Here is a 14,206-nt window from a genome sequence, read left to right as displayed (position 1 = left end):
ACCAAATTTCCAAAACAGTTTTTGTGAGATGCTTAGGATTAGGCACGGGAATAGAAGATAACCTTACAATATATTCCTCTGTTCATATATTGAATGTTCAGCAGTGAAAGCAAAATGTTATGTCTAATAGTCAAACAAATGGGGAGTAGAAACTGAAAAGAACAGGGCAATGGCCTGATTGTGCAAAATAGGCTATTTTCCACTTAGACATATATAACATAGGTGGACAGCACTAAACACTATAAAAATAGTGTGTGACACTATTAATGTGTCACAATTTTCACCTCTTTGTATGTGAGCATTTTTCATTACCACTTGTAAGGTCTGGAATTAACATACAGAAAAAGAATGGAAACCTTCATAATATTCATGTAATTATACTCTCCTTATTATTATTATTTTAGAATAAACTTCTAAAGCTTACCTGCCAGTTCTAGCTTAGCTCGCGCTTCTTTGTCTTTGGCAATAAACCGATATTCTCCTTGGTCACGTGGCTTTATCTCACAGACCTGCAGTCTATGGACTTTTCCTTCACTCATCATTTGGTGTTTATCTCCCTGGACTATAATCATGTTATTTCTCAGCCACTTGACCTCCACCTTGTCTTTATTCAATTCAGCATAGAAGATAACATCAGAGCCAGGAGCTTCATATATATCTTGTGGTGGTCGAATGATCTCCACAGGAATTTCTAATAGAAATATAAAGAAATTTGCATTATGTTATTTTTAAAAAAAACCCCACACACAAACCCTAAAAACTGGAAAAAAATAAATCAAATCATTATTATTATTATTATTATTATTATTATTATTGTTGTTATTATTATTATTATTCTTTATTTATAAATAAATAAATAGTAAACCTACCCTCAACAAAAAGTCTTGCTCTGGATCGCCTATCATCGACTCCACAGGAGTACTCACATTCATCCTCTGGTCTGCAGTCTTTTATAATCAACCTGTGTAGATTTCCATCCTTTTCAAACTGATACCTTTATAACATGGGGGGGGGGGGGGGGGGAAGGATTATATATTGAACTTAGAAACAAACTTCAGTGTTGTAATTACATTATACCAGCACTCAGTAAAAGAAATTACACCTACTTTTTGCCCTCTTTTATTTCTCGTCCATTTCTGTACCATTTCACACTTGCTTTCTCTTTGGAAAGCTGGCAACTGAAGACAGCATCATCAAACTCAGTGACAGTTTGGTCCTGTAAGTGCTCAATGAAATCTGTAGGTGCCTCTGTGATAATAAGCTCAGCCACAGATTTGTCCTGGCCAGCAGTGACAGTGTATTCTCCTTCATCTACAAAACCACAATTTTTGATGATAAGTGAATGCTTGTATTTGTCTACTTTGTACAAAACCCGGCGGTCAAAGGTGACTTCTTCGCCATTCTTTGTCCATTGGAGGGTTACATTGAGACGGTTAACTTTGCACCAGAATGTAACAGACTTCTTTTCCATGGTTTCAATGTCTTCAAGAGGCTCAACAATTCTGAGGTCTTCCTCTGTAAAGGGATAGTTTAGAAAACAGGTTGATTTATAATTTTATCAACATTTGGACATGATTGAACAGCACTTAATTTGGACATCACTTAAAAATGCAAAACACTTACCATGCACAGTTAAAGTAGCAGAGGTCTTAACATGTTCTCCTCTTTGGTTTGTTAGTGCTGCAGTATAGGTTGCTTGGTCATTCAAATGAGCATCTCTGAGTCTTAGAGTGTAAATTAGATCCTTGTGGACTATGATATATTTTGCACTATCAAATATTGGTTCTTCATCTTTGTACCACTTAGCTTTGGCACCTTCTGTGTTAACTTCACAGTTAAAGACAAGCTCTTGTCCCTCTTTAACTTCTTGGTCCTTCAATGGAATAACAATCCTGAGTTTTTCTGTAATTGGAATATACATATTATTTATACATTTTTATAAGTGCCTTACCTGAAAAGAAAAAGAGTATGTTCACAGATGTACTGAGAAAAGCCCAGAAAGCTTACCAATCACTCTCAAGCGAGCTTTTGCTTTGGCATCACCAACCATGGCAGCATAAGTTCCCTCATCATCCAGAACAGACTCTTTAATGACCAGGACTCTCTTTTTGCCATCAGAAATGATGTCATACTTATCACCAGCTTCAAGAACAGTATCACCCTTTAGCCATTGAACTTCAAAGGCATCTTTGGATACAGAACAAGAAAATTCTGCCTTTTCTCCTTCAAGTACCTCAGCATTCTGAGGTCTGGTTATGAATTCTGCAGCAAGTTCTGAAAAAAGATAGACATTCTTTTAAGTCTTTTATTGGGTGTAGATTGCCTACACCTTGATTGGGGCTAATTTGATTTATATTTAATCAGCAAAATGGACTGGAAATCAAACTGAGAGCCTAACTCAGTTGCCTGCATGCCACATGGCAGCATCTCTTTATGAAAGATAGTTGTTGTTTATTGTTAACTGCTTCAAGTTGACTCCAACTCATGGTGATCCTGATTGAATCTATCCACCTAGTGTGCAGTCTTCCTCTTTCGACTTCCCTCCACCATTCCTAGCATTATTGTTTTTTTAATGAGTCATGCCTTCTCATGATGTGGCTAAAGTACAACAGCCTCATTTGATCATCTTGGCTTCCAGGGAGATTTCTGGCTTTATCTGCTCAAGAACCCACTTGTTTGTCTTTTTGATTGTCCACAGTATCATCAGCACTCTTCTCCAGCACCACATCTCAAATGAATTGATTCTTCTCTTATCCGTTTTCTTCACCATCCAGCTCTTGCAGCCGTACATGGTGAGGGGGAATACAATAGCTTGGACAATTATAACTTTGGTGTTCAGTTGTATATCTTTATTTTTATGATCTTGTCCAGCTCCTTCATTGCTTCCCCTTCCCATTCCCAGTCTCCTTCTGATTTCCTGACTGCAGTCTCCATTCAGATCAATGTTTGAGCAAAGGTGTGGGAACACTTTAACCATAGTGAATAGTTCATGATAGATAGACAGTGAAGTAAATTTCTTACCATGAACTTTGAGCTTTCCAGTTGTCTTTGTGCTTGGAAGCTTGCAGCTGTATGCAGCTGCGTCGTCAAGGCGAGCATTGTGGATGACCAAAATTCTTTTTCTGCCATCAGCAATTTGTTCATATCTGCCACCATCAGGCAACTCCTCATCTCCTTTGAACCAAGTTACTTCTGCATCAGGCTTTGAAACTTCACAAATCAATTTGACAGTATCTGTTTCATTAGCCTCAACATTAGGAAGATTTTTGGTGAAGACAGCTTCCTCTTCTGTAAAACAAAACAAAACAGCATTTCAGTACAACTGTAATTAAGCTGTCACTACTTTACATAAAGCATATGGAAAACCTGAGTTAATTTTACCTATCACTGTAAGCATGCCCGCAGTTCTGGCGCCTTTTGCTTCACATGCATATTCTGCTTCATCATCAAGTAGACATTTGTTGATGACAAGTATCCTCTGGGCACCTTTAGCGATGATGTCATATTTTTTGCCTTTTCGCACTTCAACACCATCTCTGAACCACAATGCCTATATTTAAATATAAAACAACAAATTGGTTAAATGATAAATGATATTGTACTATCATGTGAATTAATAACTGAAATCTTGTATGATCTTTACGCTCTTGGTTAAATGGTGTCTATAAATGCCTCTTTGAGTTTCCCCTTGGGCTGCTAGATAGGGAGGGTGAAGTGTCCAGGTTTCAAATCCTGATTTATCTTAGAAGATAGGCAGGGTCAACCCTGTTTAGTACTGGGATGAAAGACCATCAATGAATACCAGTTGCTGTAGGCTATATTTCAGAGGAAGGAACTGGAAAAATCACCTCTGAGTATTCCTCACCTGAGAAAACCCTAGGAAATTTATGGGTCACCATAAGCTGCGAGGCGACTTGAAGGCACATATGCGCACCCTCTCAATGAAATTTTGCACACAAAAATTGAGGAACTGAATCTTATATGTACTCATTGCATTAAAACAGTAACACTGAATAATATTTTAAGCTAAACATAAACCAACATTCTACAAAGGGGGTAGCTAAGTTCACTGTGAGCAAATGATAAATTATACAGATTTTGTGATATGTTATCAAAATTACAGAAATTTATTTTCATCTGAAATCAATCAATTTCCTTATTATGTAGCTAAGGGCAATATGTGTATTTAAGCAGCCATTACTGTGGCTATTTCTCTCTGAATTTTCTCTGCTCATATAAAAAGATTATTTGTGCAGAATTTCTTTAATTGTTCAGCAGATGGAGTTTGTATATATACAACCATTTTAGAAACCTGCTTTTAGCACAAATCAACTCTGAGAAGAGGAAAAGAAAGATGATAATTTTCCCTTATTAGAAGTATTTCCAGCATTCCAACAAAACCACACACACACACTGTTTATTCCCTGCACATTTCAATTGGGACTGTTTGCTTGTATCCATTTCTGTTGTGCATACAAAAAGATTCTAAATACATAGAGGAGAGTGCTTTTTCAATCAAATAGCCACCATTACATTTTGATGGTTCTGCTCCAAAGAATTTCAGCAGCTTCTTTGCAATGTTGGGAAGGAAGGTGCTACCAGACGTGGCTATAAAACCACTATGCATGAATGGAAATGGATTCAAACCAAAGGATCAATGCGCGCGCGCACACACACAGTTGTACAGTCTATAACTAAAACTGTTGCTCTGTATATGGTTATACGGTCTATAACCAAAGTAAAATATGACTACCAAGTACATTACTATTAATATTTAATTTTAGTAGTTTATTTTAACTGGTAATCATGCCTTGTGTAAAATGTTGTTTTTAAATTAGTTGCTAGATTGGCAGAAGGAGCCTTGGTTTGATTTTGGGTTGATTTGGGCCGGACACAATTTTGCATCCTTAAAATGTTCTGCACAAACAGTGGCTAGAACTTTACTCCTTAAAGAAGAGAGAAGATTGATTTTAATGGAAGAAACAAATTCTGTGTGATTCTATACAAAACCAAATGAGAAATTCAAATATTAGAAACACATTACAAACATAAATGTCACATACCTTAACTGTTGGACGGGAAATTTCACATTCAAACCGAGCAACTTCCTTTTCTTTAACTTCAAGATCAGTAAGAGGCTTTGTAAACTCAACATGAGGTGCTAGAAAGAAAAGATATATATATATATATATCAAGCTTAAATACTATTACAATTGTTTTAAAATCAATAGTTGTAACAAAAGCATTTGCTGTTTATTGACAATCATCAATGAGCAAACCCAAATAAATTTAAATCAGTTTCCATTTTTGGAAATGAAAGAAAACACCCTATAGAATAAACCAGATTTAGGATTATTATTATTATTATTAACTTTTGTTTACTACATGATATCAAACTGACTCACCCATAAGGCATTAGCGAGTTGCCTTCCTTTCAGGGATTAAAACAAACATGCATCTGGTTCTATGTAAAGAATTTATGAACATACTTACGTTCAACATTCAAGAAGCAAGAAGTCTTGAAATCTTTAGCATCACAGGTATATGTCTTAGCATCGTCTAGTGTGCAACCATAAATTATAAGTTTTCTGACTCTGCCATCAGCAATTATGTCATATTTCTTTGTTTTGTGAATCTCTTGACCATTTTTGAACCATTTCACAGGGGCATTTTCTCTGGACACTTCACACTCAAGTACTGCAGTAGCTTCCTCTTCTACAGTCTGGTCTTCAAGAGGTTTAGTAAATTCAACAGGTGGTTCTGAAAGAGGGTAAAAATAAATCCCATAAGTACAGGTACTGTAGGACTCTTTTTTTTTTCCTATCAAGAGGCCAATAAGATAGTTATCAAGTTTATGTTTGTCTAAAGAATGAAATATATCCAGAATTTTGTTCAATATTTTAGGCATGAAAAATACTGTGGGAAAGGTTGACCCAAGCATTCTATGTGGTCCAGATCCATACCTAGTACTCTGGAACAAGATGATATTTTAAAATGCTTACCTTTAACAATGAGATTTGCTTTAGTCTTGAAATCCTTTGCAGTTAGTGTGACTTCTCCAGCATCTGTTAGCTTCACATCCCTGAGAACAAGAGTGTGGACTCTTCCTTCTGCACGGGGTACAATCTTTTAAAAAAGTATTAAGAAGAACAGGTCAATTAATCACATTGCAAACTTATCTTAAATATTTGTAAACTGCAGTCAGATTCAGCTATACATCTACAAAGTTTTGAGCACATGCTACAGCCTTTCTCATTTCCTGTTCCAGTTGCTGCTCTGCTTAATCCACCAGTAGCCAGTCCAAAAAGTTTCCCAGTCGTATTGGAGTAGTTCGGGGAAGAACAAATTGGGAAGGTTGAATCCTACTCTAAAATCCATCTGCCAAAGTAGTGGTTGGTGGAATTATAACCTTTTAATTTTAAAGACTAAGTGTGATCAATCTCAGTTCAATCAAAAAACCAAATTTTGTGTAACAGGCATATTTGTACACTGCTCACCACCCAGACTGAAAGATGTGTGCAGAAGTCTGTTTTGTGTGTATAGTGCCCTAAATTAGACTGGAGAAGGTGTGCTCTAAATCTATATCTTGGCCAATTTAAATTGATATAATGGACAAATTAGAAATAAAATATAAAATCTTGTAGATTGAAAATATAATTCTAATGAATAGGACTGCAATTAACCATTGTATAGTACTTGGCATGTATTATTATGGCTGTTTTTATGTCAAGCTCTGCTTTGATGTGGAAAATATGTTTTAAAGGATTTTATACTGCTGTTTACTGGTAATTTACAGAAATTATGATTTTTATTTGCTTTAATCTGTTCAATACCCTGGGAAATCTGATTAATGGGTGACTTATTTTAATATCATTAAAATATTTGTCAGGGTAATAGTAAAATTAAACTAGCCATTTAATTAATCACACTGTGGTCTTTTTAATATGATATACCATAATAAATCTATGTTTTAATTATCTGCAAATATTTTAGTAAATACTGTACCAAGCTTTTACTAACTAGGTCTTCATTTTAATAAATAATCTCCATTTTCCTTTACAATTTTTCTTTGTATCAGTCTTAAAAAAAATTAGACACTGTAACAATTTAAACAGAGGGTCAAACAAAATAGCCAGCAAAAAAAATAATATTTTTTTTTAACCGAATGCAGCTCTGTCCATGCTTTACTTGTAATATGTGGCTTAAGTTTAACTTTAAATATTTGATGAACTGCATACCAGGCTGTTCACAACTCAGTGCTAACACCACACTTGAAGGGTTAAAAATAGCAAGTGAGAAATGCCCAGTGAGCACTTCTGTCCAGAAAGTTATCTGGAAGTCCTTTTCAAATGCCTGAAACGGAATTTCAATCCCCTTAATCCCCTTATATGCAGAATTGAGTCCTAGCCCTACATTCAGAAGAGAGAAAGAATCAGGAAAGACAAATGATCATAAATTTTACTAGAACTGCCAGATACTTCCTGCACTTGTATGGCAGTAGTTGCACAGAACCACTTCAATCTTATTTTGAGACCTTTTTCTTCTGTTAGGTACCAATGACTTCTCATATATAAAACAAAGCCTTTCAAATCCTATGGTAGAATATCCTCAAAGTGAAATTTTAAGCAGGTTGACTCAGAAGTAACCTTGCTGAGTTCCCAAAGGCCCCCCTCCCCAGTGATGTATGTCCAAGACAGCAGCTTCTAATATTTCTAGTACTAGACTGACTAGATCACTTCTACTTGAGTATACTTGCTACTTTCAGTGGAAAAATGGAAGACGAGAGAAGGTAAGGTGGGAAGAGAAAGAGGGAAGAAAATTTGGGAGGGGGGAGGAGTTGAAATAAAGACTGGGTGAAGGACAGAGAGAAAGAAGCAAAGAATGCCTTCTGTACCTTGTCACTGGGTTCCAATTTCTCTCCTTTCAAGAACCATTCCACCACAATTCCTTCATAGGAGAGCTCACATTCAAATGTTGCAGTTTCACCAGCCCTCACAGTTACATCTTTGAGAGGCCTCAGCAGGCCAATTACACGAGCTTGACGAAAAGAAGAAATCATCTTCAGATTAGCCACTTCCACCCCTTATGAACTTCCATAGTGCCTTTCCCCAAGAGAGGGAGAGAGAGATTATGCTCGTACTTGAGCCTATTTAAATTCCCTGGTTAGATCAGGGCCCTTGGACCCGCAGACCTCAGGGGGAGGTCTAGTCACTGGAGATTCCCTATTTGCAGAGCCTGATCCTTTGAAATGAAAAGATCAGCAAGAAAGTTGCTCTGCATTACTCTCCTTGCCAAGACTTGCATGCCTCTTGCTAGATAAGGCATATGCCTTCCAGAATAGCAAGGGCAATGATTGGATAGTGAGACAAGTGGTTGCCAACTGTCTAGGATGTCTCTGTCCATAAGGGTATTAGCACTTTCCACAAATGTCAGCAGGGTGTTATTTCTCAAAACCTGAAATGCCAAGAGCAGCAAATAGTTCATCTGAAGTAATTTAAATTTCATAACCATTGATTATGCAAAGCCATATGCCAATCATCCTGGGTAAGTTATTTCCCCATATTAGAGTTTTAAAAACTAATCAAATACTTAAACTTCTGTCTATAATCCAGTTATTTCATCTTGTGATCCAACACAAAAGAAAACACAAATTGAATTATAGCCTGCAGGCTTGGCATCCGCAGATTTAAGCTAATGGCTGTGTGAGCGTGCATGGCCATTAAAAACCGCAGGACTTGAGGTCCCACCATTTTTTTCATCCATTGGGGGTATGGTACAGAAACCTCCCCCACCTTGATAAGAAGGGCTTACTGTAGAAGCATCCAAATGAACTGAGTACAAATCTTCATTAAAGTGAAAAGTGGCCAACTATTATAACATACAGTCATCTGACTAACATCCCCAATTGTTGTTTTTTCCCCTCTCCTGTTTGGTTTGTAACATCTTGCCTTATGAAGAAGCCCGTGGAGCTTCAAAAGCTTGCAACAAGTACAGTATATTGTGCATTTCGGTTGGCTGGCCACTAAAAGTATCACTGATGGATTTTTGTTTGTATTTGTTAACTGGACGACACAGCTGCTCCTGCATGCTTTCTATATTATATTGTGTCAGTGGAGAAAAATAACCTCTCCCCTTCCAGCTTATCTGATTAGTTTTTTTTCCTCCTTAGTTTTCCCCCCTCCTTATCCTATCACATTCTCAGTGAGGTAAATACCTATTGTCTCACAGGTATATTTTAAAGATACTTACGTTTCACTCGAAGATGGGCGCTAGATTTGGCATTGGCTGCTTGGAAGTCTACACCACCAGCCTGGTTCAAGCGTACATTGTAGAGTGTAAGACAGTGTCTTTTGCCTTCTTCTTTAATCTCACAATCCTTCCAAAAGGAGAAAAAAATGTGTAATATCTATATATAACTGTGACTGTTTAGAACTATTTTGAGTTGAAAGAATCACCGTCAGAAATAGTACTCATACACAATGATTCTACAGCAGTGGTCCAAAACACATCCAGTTTGAGACTGCCTTAACTGCCCCGCAATAAACTGCAATTCCCAGAATTTCCTAGCATGAGCCAGGGCACTAAAAGCAGTCTCAAACTGGATTATTTCTGCAGTGTTTTGGACCAATGTTTCACATTATTTCAGTGTGAACTTTCTCCATGATCTACAGTATGAAATTTGTCTTTTAAAACATCAGCTACATATTGGGTGACATTTTTTATCTAGCTATCCATCATGACTCTAATCAGAATAATTCAATCCAATCTTCTCTGTTCTCTCTCTCTGACCCTTTCTCTCTCTCTCTCTCTTTTCAAGTAGAAATGAATGTACAATAATTTGAAATAATACACCAGTAATCTCCTTTCATTTTTTTACACCACCAGGACTACTATATAGGTAAGATCCCTGTTTCTATAATAGGAAAAATCCTTTTGTAAACCTAATTTTACAAAACCACTAGTGCCATCCTGAGTGCATTTTGAGCACAAATTTATTTTAAACTGATGTGTGTAATTTTCATTACCAACCTCTAAATATTGTGTAATCTAAATTTTACTGAGCAATAAAAAATATAGATGAACTTTTACAGAAAAGAAACAAATAAGTCTGACACAAAGTTCCATAGGCTTGGATCCCTTTTTCTCTGCATGGTGCTCCAGCCAACTGAAATTTTAAAGAAAAGACTACAGATAGGAAGAGAATGAGTGTTGCCTCCCCATACTCCATAGAGGAGAAAACTGCTAAATACCAAGTTCTCTGAATCCAGGTCAAAGTTTCTGGGAGCCATCTTTTTGAACATTTTATTTAACAAACAAATCTGATTTGTGTTTAGAGGTATTACTTACAGATGTCTGAGTCAAGGTCTCTGATTTCAGTTTCCAGTTAGCATGGACATCTTCCTCAGAGATTTCTGTTTCAAAACGGGCAGTCTCTGTTTCAAATATTTCCACACTATATAGGGGCCGCACAATCTTAATATCACGATCTGCAAAGAAAATAATATCAGCAATGTAATAGTTTTCATTACCACAGTGGCAAGTGGCTGTTACATCCTTGTACAGAAAGATTAAGAAGATATTTATTTGTTAAATGTGTGTGTGTGGCACCCACTAGCTGAAAGATCCTCAAGAAGACTTAATGAACAATACATCAGTAAGAGAAACTTGCCTTCAATGTTGAGCTTGGCAGACGTCTGATCAGTACCACAATCACAGGTATATTGACCAATGTCCTTCTTCAATGCTTTCTTGAGGATGAGAATTCTCTTTTTGCCCTCTGCTTTGATAATAACATTCTTAGATGGAGTTAGTTCTTGTCCGTCTTTGAACCATTTTACAGGAGCATTTGCTTTGCTAATTTCACATTGTAAAATGACTTCATCTTTTTCCACAGCAGTGTAATCTTGAAGCTTCCCAGTAAAATAAGGATCCCCCTCTGCAAGTTAAGGTGAATATGTGATATTCCAAATGTTATAATATGCTCAAAAGATTTTGCAATTTACCCAAGCCAGTCTAAAGGATTATTCTTCCTCTTTCTATAAAGGGGCTAATTTTTGAAGAAGTGAAAGCTTTCTGAAATCATGGCTAACAACTAGGATGGAGTAAATCCTTGTCATTCTCATGAACAGTTGCTGCTTTTGCTTTTAGAAAGAATTCTCAATCTAGAACCAGAAGAAGTATGGGGGACCATGAACTATATATTTATTTCTGTTTATTTAAGAGATTTATACCCAGCCTTTATGTTTAGTAATAAAAGTATGAAGTGGCTTACAACAACTAAAACAAACGGAGACAGTACAACATCCAAATCCATAAAAGTCAGAATGCTCCAATTAAAACAAGAGCAGAACAAGAATAAAATAGCAGCACAGAATAAAATACAGAGACATAAAAACCATCAGGAAGGATTAAAAGGGAAATAGGACAGTCTTAGACTAATACTTAATTTATTAGACTAAGTGAGAAAAATGGAAAAAGAAATGCAAGAAACTGCTTGATATCAAGTCAACCCAGTTCCAATTCTAGCTCTACATACACTTCTAGCAGCTGCTCAGGTTTTAGAAAAAGTGTCATTTTCTGCCCAAACTGGAGGTTGCAGATATTGAATATGAGACTTTTTGCATGTACAGTATGTGCTGAACAAGGGCTGATCTTACCCAACAGTCAAACTTGTATGGGAAAAAGACATCCTAGCACCAGATCAATAAGGTCTTAAAAGCAGTCAAAATCAGCTGAATTCAATGGGATGAATTAATTAAACTTAACTATGTTATTAGAAGAGAATTGTGGTCTAATAATTAGTATGAAGAACTTTTTACAGCATAAAGAAACCCAACTAATTGTACTGGAAACTAACTTATGTGGGGTGTATAAGTCATTTTCAGTCTTCTTATCAAATTTTTATCTAAGATACAAAAAATGTCCAAGGGTGCAATTATATGTATCCTTACTTGGAAAGAAGCCCCACTGAACATAGAAGGCCTTACTTTCCTATCAGTAAGACATTATGGCCATACAGTGAACTAGTCACATAAAATTTTGCAACAATGCACAAATTAGAGACATCTACAGTAAAACAGAGAGGCAAAAACCAAAACAAAGAAATAACAAGAGTCAGAGATAGAACAGCAGCAATATAAGAAAGCACAACAGCTAGCAGTAGTCAATCCTCAGAAGCATTTTGAAAGAGGAAAGACTTTGGTTTTCCCCCCAGAAAAGATAGCAGAGAGATTTCATGAACATCTCTTGAAAAGAGAGTTCCAAAAAACTGAGGATGCCTGGGAGACAGCCCTACTCCTTCTGGAGGTTCATATAGTCCCTCCAAAAGGTGTTGTCTGAGCAGGATCTCCTGAGAAGATGTCAAGATCTCCCCCAAAGGAGTGAGGGGGGCTCTTATGCATAGAGTTAGTACAGACAGTAGTGTGTTTGTACTTCTGGAAGAAACTTTATCTAGTAAGACCCTTTATGTAAATCAAACTCAGGTCACACATACCAAGAACAGTAAGTTTTGCTTCACATGATTTTCCCATAGCTTCCACTTTGATCTGAGAGGTATCATCGACATTGAGATCTTTAAATAACAATGTATGGAATTTGCCATCATCCTTCATTGACACAACCTTGGTGGTATGGAGCCGTTGATCATTCTTATACCATATGACAGGGATGTTGTCATGTGACAACTCAACAGTAAATTCTGCAGTTTCACGCTCCTTTGCTGTTACATCCTTGAGAGGTGTTATAAATTGAAGACGAATGCCTAAACCATAAAAGTATCCCATTAAACTTAGATTGTGGTTAATAAAATGATACAAATTTGAAAATGGAACACACTGTCAAGAGAAACAGTGGTACAAAACAAACCTTCAATTATCAGCTTGGCACTTGTGTGCTTATCTTCAGCCTCAAATATATATTTTACTTCATCCTCAAAAGCCACAGACTTAATGACCAGGGCATGTCTTGTGCCTTCTGGTATGATTTCAAATTTCTCATCTCCTGTGATCTCTTGTGTTCCTTTCAACCAACGGAAACTCTTTGGTTCCCTTGATACCTCACATTCAAATTTAGCTTCATCCTTCTCAAAGACTTTGACATCACTGAGTGGAGTTATAAAGATGAGAGGCAGTTCTGAAATCAAATTGGGTAATGAAGAATGTCAGGAATTTATTTCTGTTAGTGACTCCAGCTATGGATTGTAACAATAATAACAACAACAATAATAACAATTATTATTATTACTATTGTTATTATTAGCATCATAATCCTCCTTGCTGGTAGATAATAATAAAGTTTGGAAAATGGGCATACAGATGATGCATTCTGAAGCATACCTTTCACTTTCAGATTAGCAGCACTTTTAGCATTTGCAGCCTGGAAGGACACTTCTCCTGTCATATCCAATTTGCAGTTGTAAAGGACCAGGATGTGTTTCTTGCCATCTTCAATCATTTCACAATCCTGATTTTTTTTAGGGGGGGGGGGAATAAAAATTTATCCTGATCACTCATTCATTCTATATAATGTCATAACAAAATTTTGTTTTCCTTTTTAAACTGGTGTAATGGCTTTTTTTTTTTTAAAAAAACAAACTTACAGGCGAAGCTGTTAAAGTTTCTCCTTTTAACTTCCAAATTGCATGAACATCAGGCTCAGAGATTTCAACCTCAAATCGAGCTGTTTCACCCACAAATACTTCTTGTCCATATAGGGGACGTTCTATTTTTATCATTCGAGCTGAAAGTAAAGATATATGGATATATCTCAGATTTCCTGCCTTGATTAGTGTGTGTAAAAGGTTCTGAAAAGATCCTTTTGAAGGCATACTATCACTTACCCTCAATCTTAACATCACAATTTGTCTTGTCAGTTCCACAGTTACATTCATAATTTCCCATATCAGCATCTGACACCTTTTTAATTTTTAATATGCGGCGCTTGCCATCAGTCTTTATGGAGATTCTCTTGGAAGCTACAAGTTCCTCGCCATCTTTATACCACTTCACTGGCACATCTTTGCTAAGTTCACACTCCAGAATTACATCATCTTTCTCAATGGCGGTATAGTCTTGCAATTTTACAGTGAAATATGGGTCAGCTTCTATAAGATATCAGTTGGGTATGAAGTGATTAATATTTTGAAGAGGTTAGTAATTACAGTGAATACATAAAAACGTGAATTACAGTCAATGCACAAAAAAGATTT

General features: G+C 36.4%; 1 protein-coding gene across 1 annotated transcript in view; it reads right to left on the bottom strand.

The window, feature by feature from the left end:
* Nucleotides 1-14,206, bottom strand: part of TTN (titin) — a 317,246-nt gene that overhangs the window by 104,289 nt on the left and 198,751 nt on the right. Inside the window, exons 184-202 of the mRNA XM_089523020.1 lie at nt 13,838-14,101; nt 13,598-13,737; nt 13,335-13,461; nt 12,865-13,131; nt 12,494-12,760; nt 10,670-10,936; nt 10,348-10,487; nt 9,250-9,376; nt 7,895-8,037; nt 6,003-6,126; nt 5,494-5,760; nt 5,064-5,161; nt 3,382-3,550; nt 3,022-3,288; nt 2,008-2,274; nt 1,624-1,902; nt 1,107-1,515; nt 870-994; nt 425-691 (exon numbers count right to left, since the gene is read on the bottom strand). Coding sequence (XP_089379146.1) covers nt 425-691; nt 870-994; nt 1,107-1,515; nt 1,624-1,902; nt 2,008-2,274; nt 3,022-3,288; nt 3,382-3,550; nt 5,064-5,161; nt 5,494-5,760; nt 6,003-6,126; nt 7,895-8,037; nt 9,250-9,376; nt 10,348-10,487; nt 10,670-10,936; nt 12,494-12,760; nt 12,865-13,131; nt 13,335-13,461; nt 13,598-13,737; nt 13,838-14,101 — 4,014 coding nt within the window. The remainder of the gene's footprint in view (nt 1-424; nt 692-869; nt 995-1,106; nt 1,516-1,623; nt 1,903-2,007; nt 2,275-3,021; nt 3,289-3,381; nt 3,551-5,063; nt 5,162-5,493; nt 5,761-6,002; nt 6,127-7,894; nt 8,038-9,249; nt 9,377-10,347; nt 10,488-10,669; nt 10,937-12,493; nt 12,761-12,864; nt 13,132-13,334; nt 13,462-13,597; nt 13,738-13,837; nt 14,102-14,206) is intronic.

Source organism: Sceloporus occidentalis, unplaced genomic scaffold (assembly GCF_023333645.1).
Source record: "Sceloporus occidentalis isolate IW3139 unplaced genomic scaffold, rSceOcc1.0.p SCAF_4, whole genome shotgun sequence".
Taxonomy (NCBI): domain Eukaryota; kingdom Metazoa; phylum Chordata; class Lepidosauria; order Squamata; family Phrynosomatidae; genus Sceloporus; species Sceloporus occidentalis.
Note: the sequence above shows the minus strand (reverse complement) of the source record. Positions and strands in the feature narration are given on the sequence as shown.